This window comes from Zootoca vivipara, chromosome 6 (genome assembly GCF_965207765.1).
Source record: "Zootoca vivipara chromosome 6, rZooViv2.hap1.1, whole genome shotgun sequence".
NCBI lineage: Eukaryota > Metazoa > Chordata > Lepidosauria > Squamata > Lacertidae > Zootoca > Zootoca vivipara.
In genome coordinates this window covers 8,313,794-8,326,440 of record NC_142589.1, presented here as the reverse complement: position 1 = coordinate 8,326,440, position 12,647 = coordinate 8,313,794, and the positions used below count along the sequence as shown (strand labels likewise).

The 12,647-nt window shown below is 51.0% G+C and overlaps 1 protein-coding gene across 10 annotated transcripts in view; it reads left to right on the top strand.

The window, feature by feature from the left end:
* The window catches only part of SPEN (spen family transcriptional repressor), a 71,721-nt gene that overhangs the window by 55,744 nt on the left and 3,330 nt on the right, over positions 1-12,647 (top strand). For all 10 annotated transcript variants that reach the window (XM_035120375.3, XM_035120379.3, XM_035120377.3 and 7 more), the window contains 2 exons: positions 2,928-3,028; positions 3,742-11,641. In XM_035120375.3, the coding sequence (XP_034976266.3) occupies positions 2,928-3,028; positions 3,742-11,641 (8,001 nt within the window). The remainder of the gene's footprint in view (positions 1-2,927; positions 3,029-3,741; positions 11,642-12,647) is intronic.

The following is a 12,647-nucleotide window of genomic DNA, read 5'->3' as shown; positions in this document are numbered from 1 at the left end:
ATGTGACAACCCTTTAGATATTTGAAGATTGCTATCATATTTCCTCTCGGTCTCCTCTTTTCCATGCTATACATACCTAGCTCCTTCAACCGCCCCTCATAAGGCTTGGCTTCTAGACCTTGATCATCCTAGTTGCCCTCCTCTGCACACGTTCCAGCTTGTCAACATCCTTCTTAAATTGTGGCACCCAGAACTTGACACAGTATTCCAGGGTTGGTCTGACCAAGACAGAATAAAGTGATACTATTACTTCCCTGGGACGTGAGTGGCGCTGTGGTCTAAACCACTGAGCCTAGGGCTTGCTGATCAGAAGGTCTGCGGTTCGAATCCCCACAATGGGGTGAGCTACCGTTGCTCAGTCCCAGCTCCTGCCAACCTAGCAGTTCGAAAGCACCCCCAAAAAGTGCAAGTAGATAAATAGGTACCACTCTGGTGGGAAGGTAAATGGCGTTTCCGTGTGCTGCTTAGTCATGCTGGCCACATGACCCGGAAAAACTGTCTGCAGACAAACGTCGGCTCCCTCAGCCAGTAAAGCGAGATGAGCGCCACAACCCCAGAGTCGTTTGCGACTGGACTTAACTGTCAGGGGTCCTTTACCTTGATCTGAACACTATACTTCTGTTGATACAGCCTAGAATAGCGTTTGCCTTTTTTTTTTGCTACTGTTGCCTCATGTTAAGCTTGTGGTCCACCAAGACCCCTCAATCCTTTTCACATGTACTTCTAGTAACCCAGGTGTCCCCCATCCTATATTTGTGCATCTGGTTCTTCTGTCTAAGTGCAGAACCTTACATTTATCCCTTTTGCAATTCTTTTTGTTAGCTTGCACCCAGTTCTCCAATATGTCTTTTTGAATTTTGATTCTGTCTTCTGTGGCATTTGCTACTGCTCCCAGTTTTGTATCACTTGCGAATTTGATGAGCATCCCCTCAATTCCTTCATCCAAGTCATTTATAAAGACGTTGAATAACGGGCCCAGGACAGAACCCTGCAGCACCTCACTTGTCACTTTATTCCAGGATGACGAGGAACCAATAATGAGTACTCTTTGGGTTCAGTCAGTCAACCAGCTACAAATCTACCTTGTTCAACTCACATTCTACCAGCTTCCTCACAAGAATATTGTGGGGGATTACTGAAATCAAGACACACTATGTCCACAGCATTTCTCTGATCTACCAAGTTTGTAATTCCACCAGCAAAAAAGCAAAAAGAAAAGAAATCGGATTGGTCTGGCATGACTTATTTTTGAGAAATCCATGCTGGGTCTTAGTAATCACAGCATCCTTTTCTAAATGACCAACTGTTGAATTATCTGTTCTAGGACCTTCCCTGGTATTGATGTCAAGTTCACCGGTCGGTAGCTACCTGGGTCTTCCTTTTCCCCCTTTCTGAGGATGGAGACAACATTTGCCCGCCTCCAGTCTGTAGGGACCTCACCCGTTCTCCCAAGATTTCTCAAAGGTCATAGACAAAGGCTCTGAAATTATATCCACAACCTCCTTTAGACCCTTGGATGCAGCTCATCAAGCCCTGGAGATCTGAATTCATTTAAAGTAGCTAGGTGTTCCCTTACTACCTCTTTTCCTATCTTGGGACGCAGCTCCCTCCTTCCATCATTTATTCTGTTATCACCATGTTCGGCATTGCTTTCTTTTTGGGTGACAACAGAGGCAAAGTAGGTGTTGAGTAGTTCCCCCTTTTCTTTGTCTTCTCCAAGGAGAGGATCCACCACTTCCTTGTTGTTCTTCTTACTTCCGACATAGCCAAAGAAACCTTTTTTTATTATTTCTAACCTCCCTTGCGAGCCTGAGTTCATTCTGAGCTTTAGCCAGCCTGACTTTCCCCCTGCAACTGTTGGAATCACACCCAGTAGTTCCTTAAGCTTTTTGAAAAATGGCCTTTTTAAAGTCCAGAGTGTGTGTCCGACTACACAGTTTCCCCTTGCCTCTGCATCATGAAAACCAGAAGAGCATAGTCATTTTCTCCCAAGTTTCTTTGTACTTCCACTTTGTCAATCAGTTCCTCTTGATGATCCCCTTGATGCTTCTTCCACCTTTTGGGGAATGAAATTGTCGGCGAGGCAATGGAGGAGTTTGTTGGACCTTACATTCTTGGCAGAGTTAGAATCCCAACAGATGTCAGGGAAATTGAAGTTCCCCATGTTCCTCCTCTCTTCCTGTTTGGTCTATTCCTTTTGAACAGGTTATACCTTACAATTCCTACATTCCAGTCATGAGTCTAAAGCCACCAGTTTTCAGTAATGCCTACCAGGTCGTATTTGCAATCCTGTACTAAAAGCTTCAATTCATCTTGCTTGTTTCCCATACTCTGTGCATTTGTGGATTTAGTATCTGTGGATTTAGTATTCTGGGTTTGGCTTGCTGTGTAAGATTGATCAGAGGCATTTTAATTACAGTATATTCTTGGGAAAAGCAACAGTAAGAACAGGAACAACATCAACATCTCACTAGTTATACAAGCATTCATAATTCGCTCGTGATCCTTTTGACTAAAATCATACAGAAAAATCACTCTCATATTAACATGTTGAAGGTTATCAGTGGCTAAATGCACTGATGTCTTCCCCACCTTCCTTATGAGATTCTCTAATGTATCTGGTTGGCCATTGCTGAATTGGCCCAGCATGGTTGCTGTTCTTTTTTCATAATGTGTATGAAATTATGATACTTCCATACCCACATTTAAGCTGTGAAGTACCATATTCTATTAAAACTAGCTTCTATGTAAAAACCCACCAGCAAGCAAAATTCTCCTCATCTGATGGTTTAATGGGGCGGGGGGCACTTTTAATCGTGTCACAGATCTGCTCTCCTTTCCTCGTGTCTTAAATGCAGATGATGAACCTTTTTTCATAATTGGGTGTTATTGGGAGTAATGGGCCTTTAAAAATTCTTGTTTTTCAGGTGGATTTTGCAAACCGTGAAAGCCAGTTGTCATTCTATCAATCTATGGAGAATACGGGCCAAGATATCAGAGACTTCTATGAAATGCTGGCAGAAAGAAGGCAAGTGCCCCCGGTGTCTTTACAGCAGCCCAAAATGGGTCTCTGGAGGTTGGGAGGATCTATCTACCCAGCAATTCATAATTCAAGCTTTTTGGCATTTTTCCTGCCGTCATTTCAATTCTTTTTGGCTTTTTTATTTTTACAATGGACATCCAAAATACCATTGTGAGTTGGGGAAAGGGTTAGCAGCCAGCAGCAATTCTGTTTAAATGATTGCAGCTCATAACCAAGGCTTGTAAACAGGGGGACATTTTGAGGGAGAGGCCCAGAGTGCTGTCTCACGGTGTACATTGGACCAAGAGACATGGATGGCGAGGGAGCTGCTGCAGTGACCTGGAACACCTGTGCCATGTTGGCCTCCCTTCCTGAGAATGTGCAGAATTCCACCTGCAACAGATATCGCCCAGCCCTGCCAGACACATTCCATATATAGCAAGGGACTACAAGAACCTGGGCTGGAAGCTGAAGGGCCATAGTGCAGAAGTGGGTTTTTTTCATCACTCATTCCTGTTGAAGGTCATGGCTTAGGAAAAGCCTCTGAAGCTTCTTTTAGCAGTGGGATGTGGGATATTGAACTAAAGGATCAGCTGCCTGCTTAGAAAATAGCTGTTATTTTTGTCTTTTGATTGAACCTGTAGCTACAGTAGTCGAGCTGTATATGGTGGTCTTGATCTGGGGAGAAGCTGACTTTTTTATGTTCCTGGGTTTGGCAGGGATGAAAGGAGAGGATCTTATGAATATGCTGCTGACCGTACCTACTATGAGGCTGTTCGCACCCCAGGAACGTATCCTGAAGATCCTCGGAGAGAATATCCAGCCCGTAGCAGGGAGTTTTATGCTGACTGGGATCCTTACCAAGCAGAGTATTACGACCCACGGTATTACGACGACCCACGGGAATACAGAGATTACAGGGGTGACCCTTATGAGCAAGACATAAGAGAGTATAGTTACAGGCAACGGGAGCGGGAGCGATTTGAATCAGACCGGGACCGGGACCATGAAAGGAGGCCTATTGAAAGGAGCCAAAGCCCAGCTCATTCCCGACGGCCCCAAAGCCCTGGAGCATCTCCGTCCCAATCAGAGAGGCTGCAGAGTGATTCTGAGCGGAGGATCTACAGCCGGTCCTCGGAGCGGAGCGGCAGCTGCAGCTCCCTCTCCCCACCCCGCTATGACAAGCTGGACAAAGCCCGCCTCGAGCGCTACACAAAAAACGAGAAGCCCGAAAAAGAGCGGGCCTTTGAGCAAGAGAGAACGGACAAAGACAAGCGCCTGGTAAGGAAGGAGAAACCAGAAAAACTTGAAAAGGATAAAGCAGACAAACAGAAACGGAGGGCCAAAAATCATTCTCCCAGCTCTCAGTCATCGGAAACAGACCCAGAAACCGAACGAGAGCCCACCCCTGAGAAGGTCAAAGGCAGCAGCAAAGCGAGTCGGGAGAGAGCAGATAAAGAAGGAGCTGCAAAGAACCGTCTGGAGCTGATGCCATGTGTCGTGCTAACACGAGTCAAGGAAAAGGAAGGGAAAGTAATCGAACAGCCTGCTTTGGAAAAGCTGCGTGGGAAGCAAGAAAACGACATGCTCAAGTCTCCTTTGCTTGAACAAAAAATGCAAATTTCTCAGGCAGACCAAACCAAGTCAGAGCAGCTGAAACTTGAACCTGCCCGAGTGAAAGTGCCAAAAGAGAAGGTGCTTGCCAGTCACATCGAAGTGGTTGAAAAGGATGCAAAACTGAAGCCTAAGAAGCACCTGAAGGCAGAGCTGCCTAGTGAAGTGACTAACCCAGTAGATCTAGAAAAGCTGGAAGCTCGCAAAAGACGCTTTGCGGATGCAAACCTCAAGCCAGATAAGCAAAAAACGGACTTTAAAAGGAGTAGTCAGGAGGAGGAGGATGGGCGTGTGGTTTTGAAAAAGCAGATTGAGTTAACAAGTAGTGAATCTGAGAGAAAGCCCTTGAGGAAAGAGACTCTTAAAAGGGAATCCAAGAAAAGCAAGCAGGAAAGGCTTGCCTCAGTGACCAGCCCCAAAGAAGCTCAAGAGCCAGCCAGTATTTCTCTGGGGATTGGTTTACGGCCCAGTTTAGAGCTGCAGGCTAGGCTGGGGGAGCTACTTGAGGAACCCGGGGAAGCCCCTGAGATCCCTGCAAGGAAGGTGAATTCCATCAAATTGCAGCACAAGCATATACAGCTGTTAGATGACCAAGGAACTGAGCGAGAGGACAAATGGAAAAACTACTGCAGTCTTCCCGAAGAAGTGCCCGACCACAAGCTAGCTCAAGAGAAGCCTCCGTCATCCGACATTGAGGAAAAGATTCCCATAGACATTGATCACACGCAGAGTTATCGGAAGCAAATGGAGCTGAGTCGCAGGTTGAAGCAGCAAATGGAAATGGAAATTGCAAAGCACGAGAAGTTTGGCAGCCCAAAGAAAGACCTTGATGAGTACGAGAGGCGTAGCCTGGTGCATGAAGTGGGGAAACCCCCGCAGGATGTGACAGACGACTCCCCTCCCAGCAAGCGGAAGAAATCCTCTGACGCTTTCGACTTTGAAATTAGCACAAAGAGAGAGAGAAACTACAGGAGCTCTCGGCAGGTGAGCGAGGACTCCGAAAGGGCGGCCTGTTCCCCTAGCCTCAGGCCCTTCCCTTTCCATGAGGATGAGGAGATGCTGGAGTCCCCGAGGCTGGTGCCTGTGAAAGAAACCAAAGAGTCACCTAAAATGGATGAAAAGGGTCCTCCATATTCTAATGTGGCTGTGAGGGAGGATTCTTTGAAATTTAATCCCTACGACTCCAGTCGAAGAGAGCAGATGGTAGAAATGGCTAAAATAAAATTATCTTCTGTGAGTTGTGAGGAAGAACTGAACAGATGGGAATCCCAAGTGAAACAAGAGCCTGGGAGGGTGGACATCACCTTCCCAAGCAGCATTGTCAAGAGAGATGGCATAAGGAAGCGGTCAATACGGGACCTGGAGCCAGGAGAGGTGCCTTCAGACTCTGACGATGATGGCGATAATAAAGCCCATTCTCCAAAAAACCCTTCGTTGCTGGAGAGCTCCAGGTTGTCTTTTTTATTACGGGACAGGGAAGAGAAACTTCGTGATCGGGAGGAGAGGCTGCCAACCTCTTTGGAAAGGAACAAGTTTTATTCCTTTGCATTGGACAAGACAATCACTCCCGACACAAAGGCCTTGCTTGAGAGAGCCAAATCTCTCTCATCCTCCAGAGAAGAGAATTGGTCTTTCCTTGACTGGGACTCGAGGTTTGCTAATTTTAGGAACAATAAGGACAAAGAGAAAGTGGATTCTGCTCCAAGGCCTATCCCCTCGTGGTATATGAAAAAGAAGAAAATCCGAACCGATTCTGAAGGGAAGCTGGATGATAAGAAGGAAGACCACAAGGAGGATGAGCAAGAGAGGCAGGAGCTCTTTGCTTCACGCTTCCTGCACAGCTCCATCTTTGAGCAGGACTCGAAGCGCCTGCAGCACTTGGAAAGGAAAGACGAAGACCTTGACTTCCTCTCTGGTAGATTGTATGGCCGGCAGGCATCCCTGGATGGGAACATTGGCATGTCAGAGTTTGTGCCAGAGCCAGTGGTTCTCTTCCACAGCAGGTTTGTGGAGCTCACACGAATGCAACAAAAAGAAAAGGAGAAAGACCAGAAGCCCAAAGAAGCAGAAAAGCAGGAGGAGAAGGAGAGTCAGCCCAAAAGCCCAGAAGCAGCAGCGCCTGAGGACAAAGTGGCAGAACATAAGCACCTGCTTTCAGTTGGGCCATTTCCAGTTGCTCTTGTACTCCAAGAACCAGGGCCAGCCATGCCGGAAAAGGTCACAAACGAGAAGTTGTCAGTCATTGCGCCCTCTTTGAGAGAAGAGAAGCCTCTACCTGAACTTGGCCCTGTGGCTGAAGAACCAAAGCCTCTTCCAGAACTCCTTGCTGCTGTCAAAACTGAACCACCTGAGCATATGGAAGCACCGCCAGGAATAGACATCAACAAGGACCCTGCTCTTTCTGCAGCAACTCCTCCTGAGGAAGACTTGGTACCCCTAGTGCACCCTTCCTATTTGGACACAAAGCCACCCACACCTGGATCTTCTTTCTCTCAAGCGGACATCGGCACAGATCCAGAACCTGAAATAATCCCACCACCACCACCACCACCACCTCCACCACTCAAACCAGCAGCAAGGTCCGAGGAACTGCCTGAGCTGAAAGAAGAAAGTGTTTCACCACCTCTGAACTCTGAGGCTGGTGCAGGGCAGAAAGCAGAGCCAGCTGTGGAGGTCCTGCCTCCAGTCTCCGACACAGAGATGGAAGCCGAACCCCTTGTTGTCATCAAAGACAAGAAACCATACAAGAATAAACGTTCCAAAAACCCTGTCCAGACTTCGGTTGCAAACGTTGCGGAGAAGCCTGTCACAAGGAAGAGTGAAAGGATTGACCGCGAGAAACTTAAAAGGTCGGGCTCTCCCCGCGGGGAAGCACTGAAGGTGGAAACAGAGAAGGTTCCGAGAAACGCTGCTAAATCTCCAAGTGCTGCACCAGAGCCGGAAAACCCAGAGCCTAGCTTGCCAGTGGGCAGGACGAGGCGCAGGAATGTGCGGTCAGTTTATGCCACCACAGGGGATCATGAAGGCCCATCGCCCATGAAGGATACTCTGGAGGTCACCAGGCCTACCAGGAAAAGGGTTGAAAGGGAGCCACCAGACTCTACCTTAACTCCAACCCCTCCAAGGAGAGGCAGGCCTCCCAAATCCCGTCGCAAGCCTGAGGAGGAAGTCTCTCCCGTGAAGGCTGAACCAGCCCACCTAGAGGTAGAAGAAGCAGAATCAAAAGAGATGGTGGAAGTCCCGAAACCCGTGGAGGGGTGGAGGTCGCCCCGATCCCAAAAGCTGGCACACGGCCACTCTCCAGCAGCCAGCTCTCCTCAAGCTAAGAAAGGGGGTAAGAACGAGTCGAAGGCTGAGAATTTGGTGGTGCCAGAAGAGTCCCCTGACCTCCCTGGCCAAGGCTCGAATGGAAGTGAAAACGGTAACAAGCCCAAAGTGGAGAAAGAGCCTCTTCTGAGTGACCAGAAGCGAGATAGGAAAGAAGTCGAGCTGGAGAAAAATGTCCCTGAAGCCTGCACCATTGAGATTGTGGAAAGAAAGCCTGTCTCTGAGAGAACTCCAAAGTCCAAACGTGGAAGATCCAGGAACGTCAAGGCTGTCGATAAAGCCTCCTTGATGAAGAGCTTGAAAAGCGTTGAAATCCGGCTTAATGTGGATGAAGTCAAAGGTGCTTTGCGGCCCAGCGAAGAGGACATGGAGCCTGTGCCGGCATCTTCCCCCAAGAACAAAAGTCCCCGGAAGGAAGACAAATTGTCACCCCATTTCATAAAGACAGAGGCAGAAGACCCCTTCCAGGAAGCAGAGAAGGATCTGGCTTGTGAGTCAACGCAGTCTCCTGAAGCAGACCGGCTGGCCAAGCAGATCGAGCTGGAGCAGGCCGTGGAGAATATTGCAAAGCTCACCGAAAGCCAGACGATTGCAGCCTACAAGGAACAGGCGGCTGAAGTGTCAGACGTTCGCCCAGAGGAAGACGGGGACAAGCCTGCTCATCAGGCCAGCGAAACAGAACTTGCAGCCGCCATTGGCTCCATCATCTATGACATCTCTGGAGAGGCTGAAAGTTTCCCTGCTCCACCAACATATCCTACCGAATCCGAATCGGAAATGCCCGCAGAACCGTTGGTGCTCCCACCCGCACGAGAAGAGATGGAGCCTGAAACTGATCAAGCCGTGAGCAATATCTTGGAGTCGGAAGCCACTTCAGCTGAGCAGCCCGCCCCACCGGGCCCTGGCACTGCCCCAGAGGCAGACTCTGTCAAAGAGGCGGAAGTGAGTGTGAGTGAATCCTCCAATTCAGCACAAGAAGCAGAACCCTTGCAAGAGGCCGACATGGCTCGGAAGGAACGGGGCCGCCAGAAAACCAGCCGGCCAAGGCGCAAGCGGAGCACAAGCAAGAAAGGGGATGCAGCAGCAGAACCGAGGGCTGTTGAGCCCGAACGTATACAAAGCAAATCTCCAGTGGCCAACGAGGTTAAAGGGAAGTCAGAAGGAGCCTCGAAAGAAGAGAGTCAAGAGAAAAGCTCTCCTCTGGCTTCCCAGCCGGGTCCCCCTGATGCCGGCAAGGCTGCATCCCTGGAGGGGGCTTCTCCAGAACCTCCTGTGGCAGAGAGCACCCCCATGCCCAAAGCAGTGGACCTGCTATCTCCGCCGGTTCCTGTTGAAGAGGTGAGCCAGAGTGGCTTCAAACTACAGCCGGGGGCTGACAGTGCTCCAGTGACTCCTCCGCCAGGCACCCCCAATACACCTCTGCCAGCAGCAGCAGCCCCACCTTCAGCTGCAGCAAAGCCTGTCCCCGCAGGGTCTGCCCCCCTTCACTCCAGCACAGCAAAGGTGACTGAGTGGATTGTGAAGCACGAGGAGGCCCGGGCCCGCTCCACCCCACCACCGGCTCTCCCCCCTGACACAAAGGCATCGGATATAGACACAAATTCCAGCACGCTGAGGAAAATACTGATGGAGCCCAAGTACGTCGCTGCAACCAGCGTGGCATCAACAACACATGTCACGGCTGCCATAGCCGAGCCTGTGAGTTCGCCTCGCCTGGTGGAGGAAGATCCTCCACCCCCTCCAGCAGAGGTTGTCCGGCCAGGATCAGAAGACAAGCCAGCTGTCCCAGCCATGAATGCTTTGGAGCCGCCAGTGGCAGAGGCCCCCGTTTTCACTGAGAAGGAGAAGGTCATCACTGTCATTGCTCCCAAGGCCACTTCTGTGATAAGCAGGATGCCCCACAGCATTGACCTCGAGGAAACCCCACGGATAGCACTGGTGAAGCAAGCGCCCCAGACGTGCCTAGTCAACGCCCTCTCGCCAAAATACAAGCAGAGGCCAAGTACCAATGACAACAGCCGGTTCCATCCGGGATCCATGTCCGTAATTGAAGATCGGCCGGTGGAGACAGGGTCCAGCCCAGGCCTTCGCGTCAACACATCAGAAGGCATTGTGCTCCTGAGCTATTCTCAGCAGAAGACGGAAGGCCAGCAGCGGATCACAGCAAAGATTAGCCAGATCCCCCCAGCAAGCGCAGTGGACATTGAATTCCAGCAGTCGGTGTCCAAGTCCCAGATCAAGCAAGAACCTCTTGGCCCCTCTCAGCCAATCCCAAAGGGCTCTCAGGCGCCAACGGGGTACGGGAGTGTCTCAGCCCCATCGTCACTTGTGCTGGGAGCTCAGCAGTACAGCCCTTCCCCTGTACTTTCCTCCATCAAGCAGGAACGGGGCAGCCTGGAAAAATCTGAGCCCCTGCACCTCTCTGTCCAGGCGCCCACTTCTCAGTCGGGGCCAGTCAAAGTCCTTTCCCAGTCTGCCAACACTCCATCCATCCTCGTCCACAACCAGATGGTGCTCCCACCGAGCATTGCTTCTTCCACCAACAAAAAGCTTCCAGACCCAGGTGCCCTGAAAGTGGAGACCAAGACTCTTCAGCCTTCGAGCTTGAGCCCCGGGGTTGGGCCTCATCACCCCTCCTTGTCTAGCAAGATACACCCAGAGGCCAATCATGTGAGTGCAGGGCCCAGCACCCCAGCGGAGCGGGTGGTGTCTCACTTGGGGGTCACGAAGCAGGAGCCTCTCTCTCCGCGGACAAGTGGGCACTCTCCGTCTCCCTTCCCAAGGGCTTGTCATCCGGGTGGCCCTTCTTCCCCAGCCCTGTCTGGGAACAACTCCATGCTAGGGATCCAGGGGTCTCCTTGCCCTGGGATCCCGGTGCCTCAATACATCTCCAGCATGCACCCCGAGCAGTCTGTGATCATGCCCCCACACAGTGTCACCCAGACGGTCTCCCTGGGGCACCTCTCGCAAGGGGAGGTCAGGATGAACACCCCTCCTCTGCCAGGCATGCCTTACAGCATCCGTCCCGAAGCGCTTCACTCCCCAAGGGCGGCTCTGCAGCCGCAGCGGTCCAGCACGCCGCAGCCAGCCCCCATCCGAGAGATCGTCATGCCGCCTCTGTCTTCCCAGCATTCCTCCGAAGAGGAGATGCACTACCACCACACGGTGTGCCGCGGGTCTGCCCCCGTACAGTCGGACGTGCTTGTCATGCAGCCGGACTACCGCTTGCACCCCTCCGGCATTCGGATCGACCAGTACAACGTGCCCCGGGACGTGCGGATGATGATGCACCCACACATGGCTGCAGTGGGGGGCGACCATCACCCAGAGACCCGGCAGTCCCGCACACCAGAAGGGAGGTCTGTGAAGACGCCCCCTGCCACAAAGACTCTCCCATCAGGCAAAGAGGCACCCAAGGCCTCGGAAGTCAAGATGGCTCACTCCCCGCACAGTGAGTCCCGCCTCCTCAGTGGCCAGCTGCCAGGACTCCCTCTGACGCAACCAGTTGTCGTCCCTCACGGCGTGCAGATCATGCACCCGGCGGGCACCTCCTTCCACGATTACAGGACGGTCTACGGGGACATGAGGAGCTACCATCCAGCAGCTCAGCTTGGTCATCCTCAGTTTTCCGGGGCGTCGCCAATTGGGCTGCCTTCTCGGAGTATGACCCCCTCTCAGGTAAGCCAAAAGCACTGGGATCAATAGGTGGGATGCTTCTGTATCTTGTACCACCTTGGAGACTAGCAGTGTTTAGAATGGCACCATAAGCTTTTGTGGACCAGGTTCCATGTCTCCAGGTGTCATAGTAATTGATAAAAAATGCAGTCTGCAGAATTCAGTTGGGGCTCAAATGTGTGCAAAAAAGAAAATCTTGTTCACGCAAGCTGCTTATGCCATAGGGAAGCATTCTGAGCATCACCCATCTTTCTTCTGTGGAATCAGTATTTTGTGGTGCCCACAACAGTATCAAAAGTGCCCCTGGGCCCCAAAAGGTATGGGGTCCCTGTGTTGCAAGGCTGGCTGTTGTGTTTGCTGCAAAAGACCCAGGTGGGAATTGGCTCTTGTTCTTTGAGGTGCCCAGAATAGGATTCCTTCCTCTCCACAACGTGGGAGTTGCTCTGCCTGCCCGTCTGCCTTGGGAGTAGGCTGTGTATCTTCCAGGCTGCCTGAGGCAAGGAAGTGCAGTGCCACCAGCAAGTCCCTCATTTTGTCTTCCGTTCCCACCCCTCCTCCCAGCTTCCAAGCCTGCTCTTGGCTTGTGTATAAAAACATTTTGGGATTGATACAGCAGGTATGTGTATGGCAAGTTATTGCATGGCTGGGAGGCATGTACCTCAGAAGGAAGTGGAGAGTGCCAGCAGCTGCTACCACAAGCATTTGATGCACAGGGTAGCAGGTCACAGGGAGTGTTATTGGGGTCCCACAGCAGTCCTTAATCTGTAGCTGTGTGGTGACAGATGTGGGGGCTTGGAAATCAAGGTCCTGGAAACCAGAGAAGGCTGCTCTGGAAACCAGAACCACAGCCACAGAGGCAGGTTATGGCTCAGCATACAGATGCAACATGCAGAAAGCCTTGCGGAGGAGCAATTGTTGGAGACCCTAAGGATAGAAGCCACACGTGTGTTTTTATCTAGAATAATAAACCTGCACTAGTTTGCTTTTCTGGGGAGAGGGTGTGGTGGTG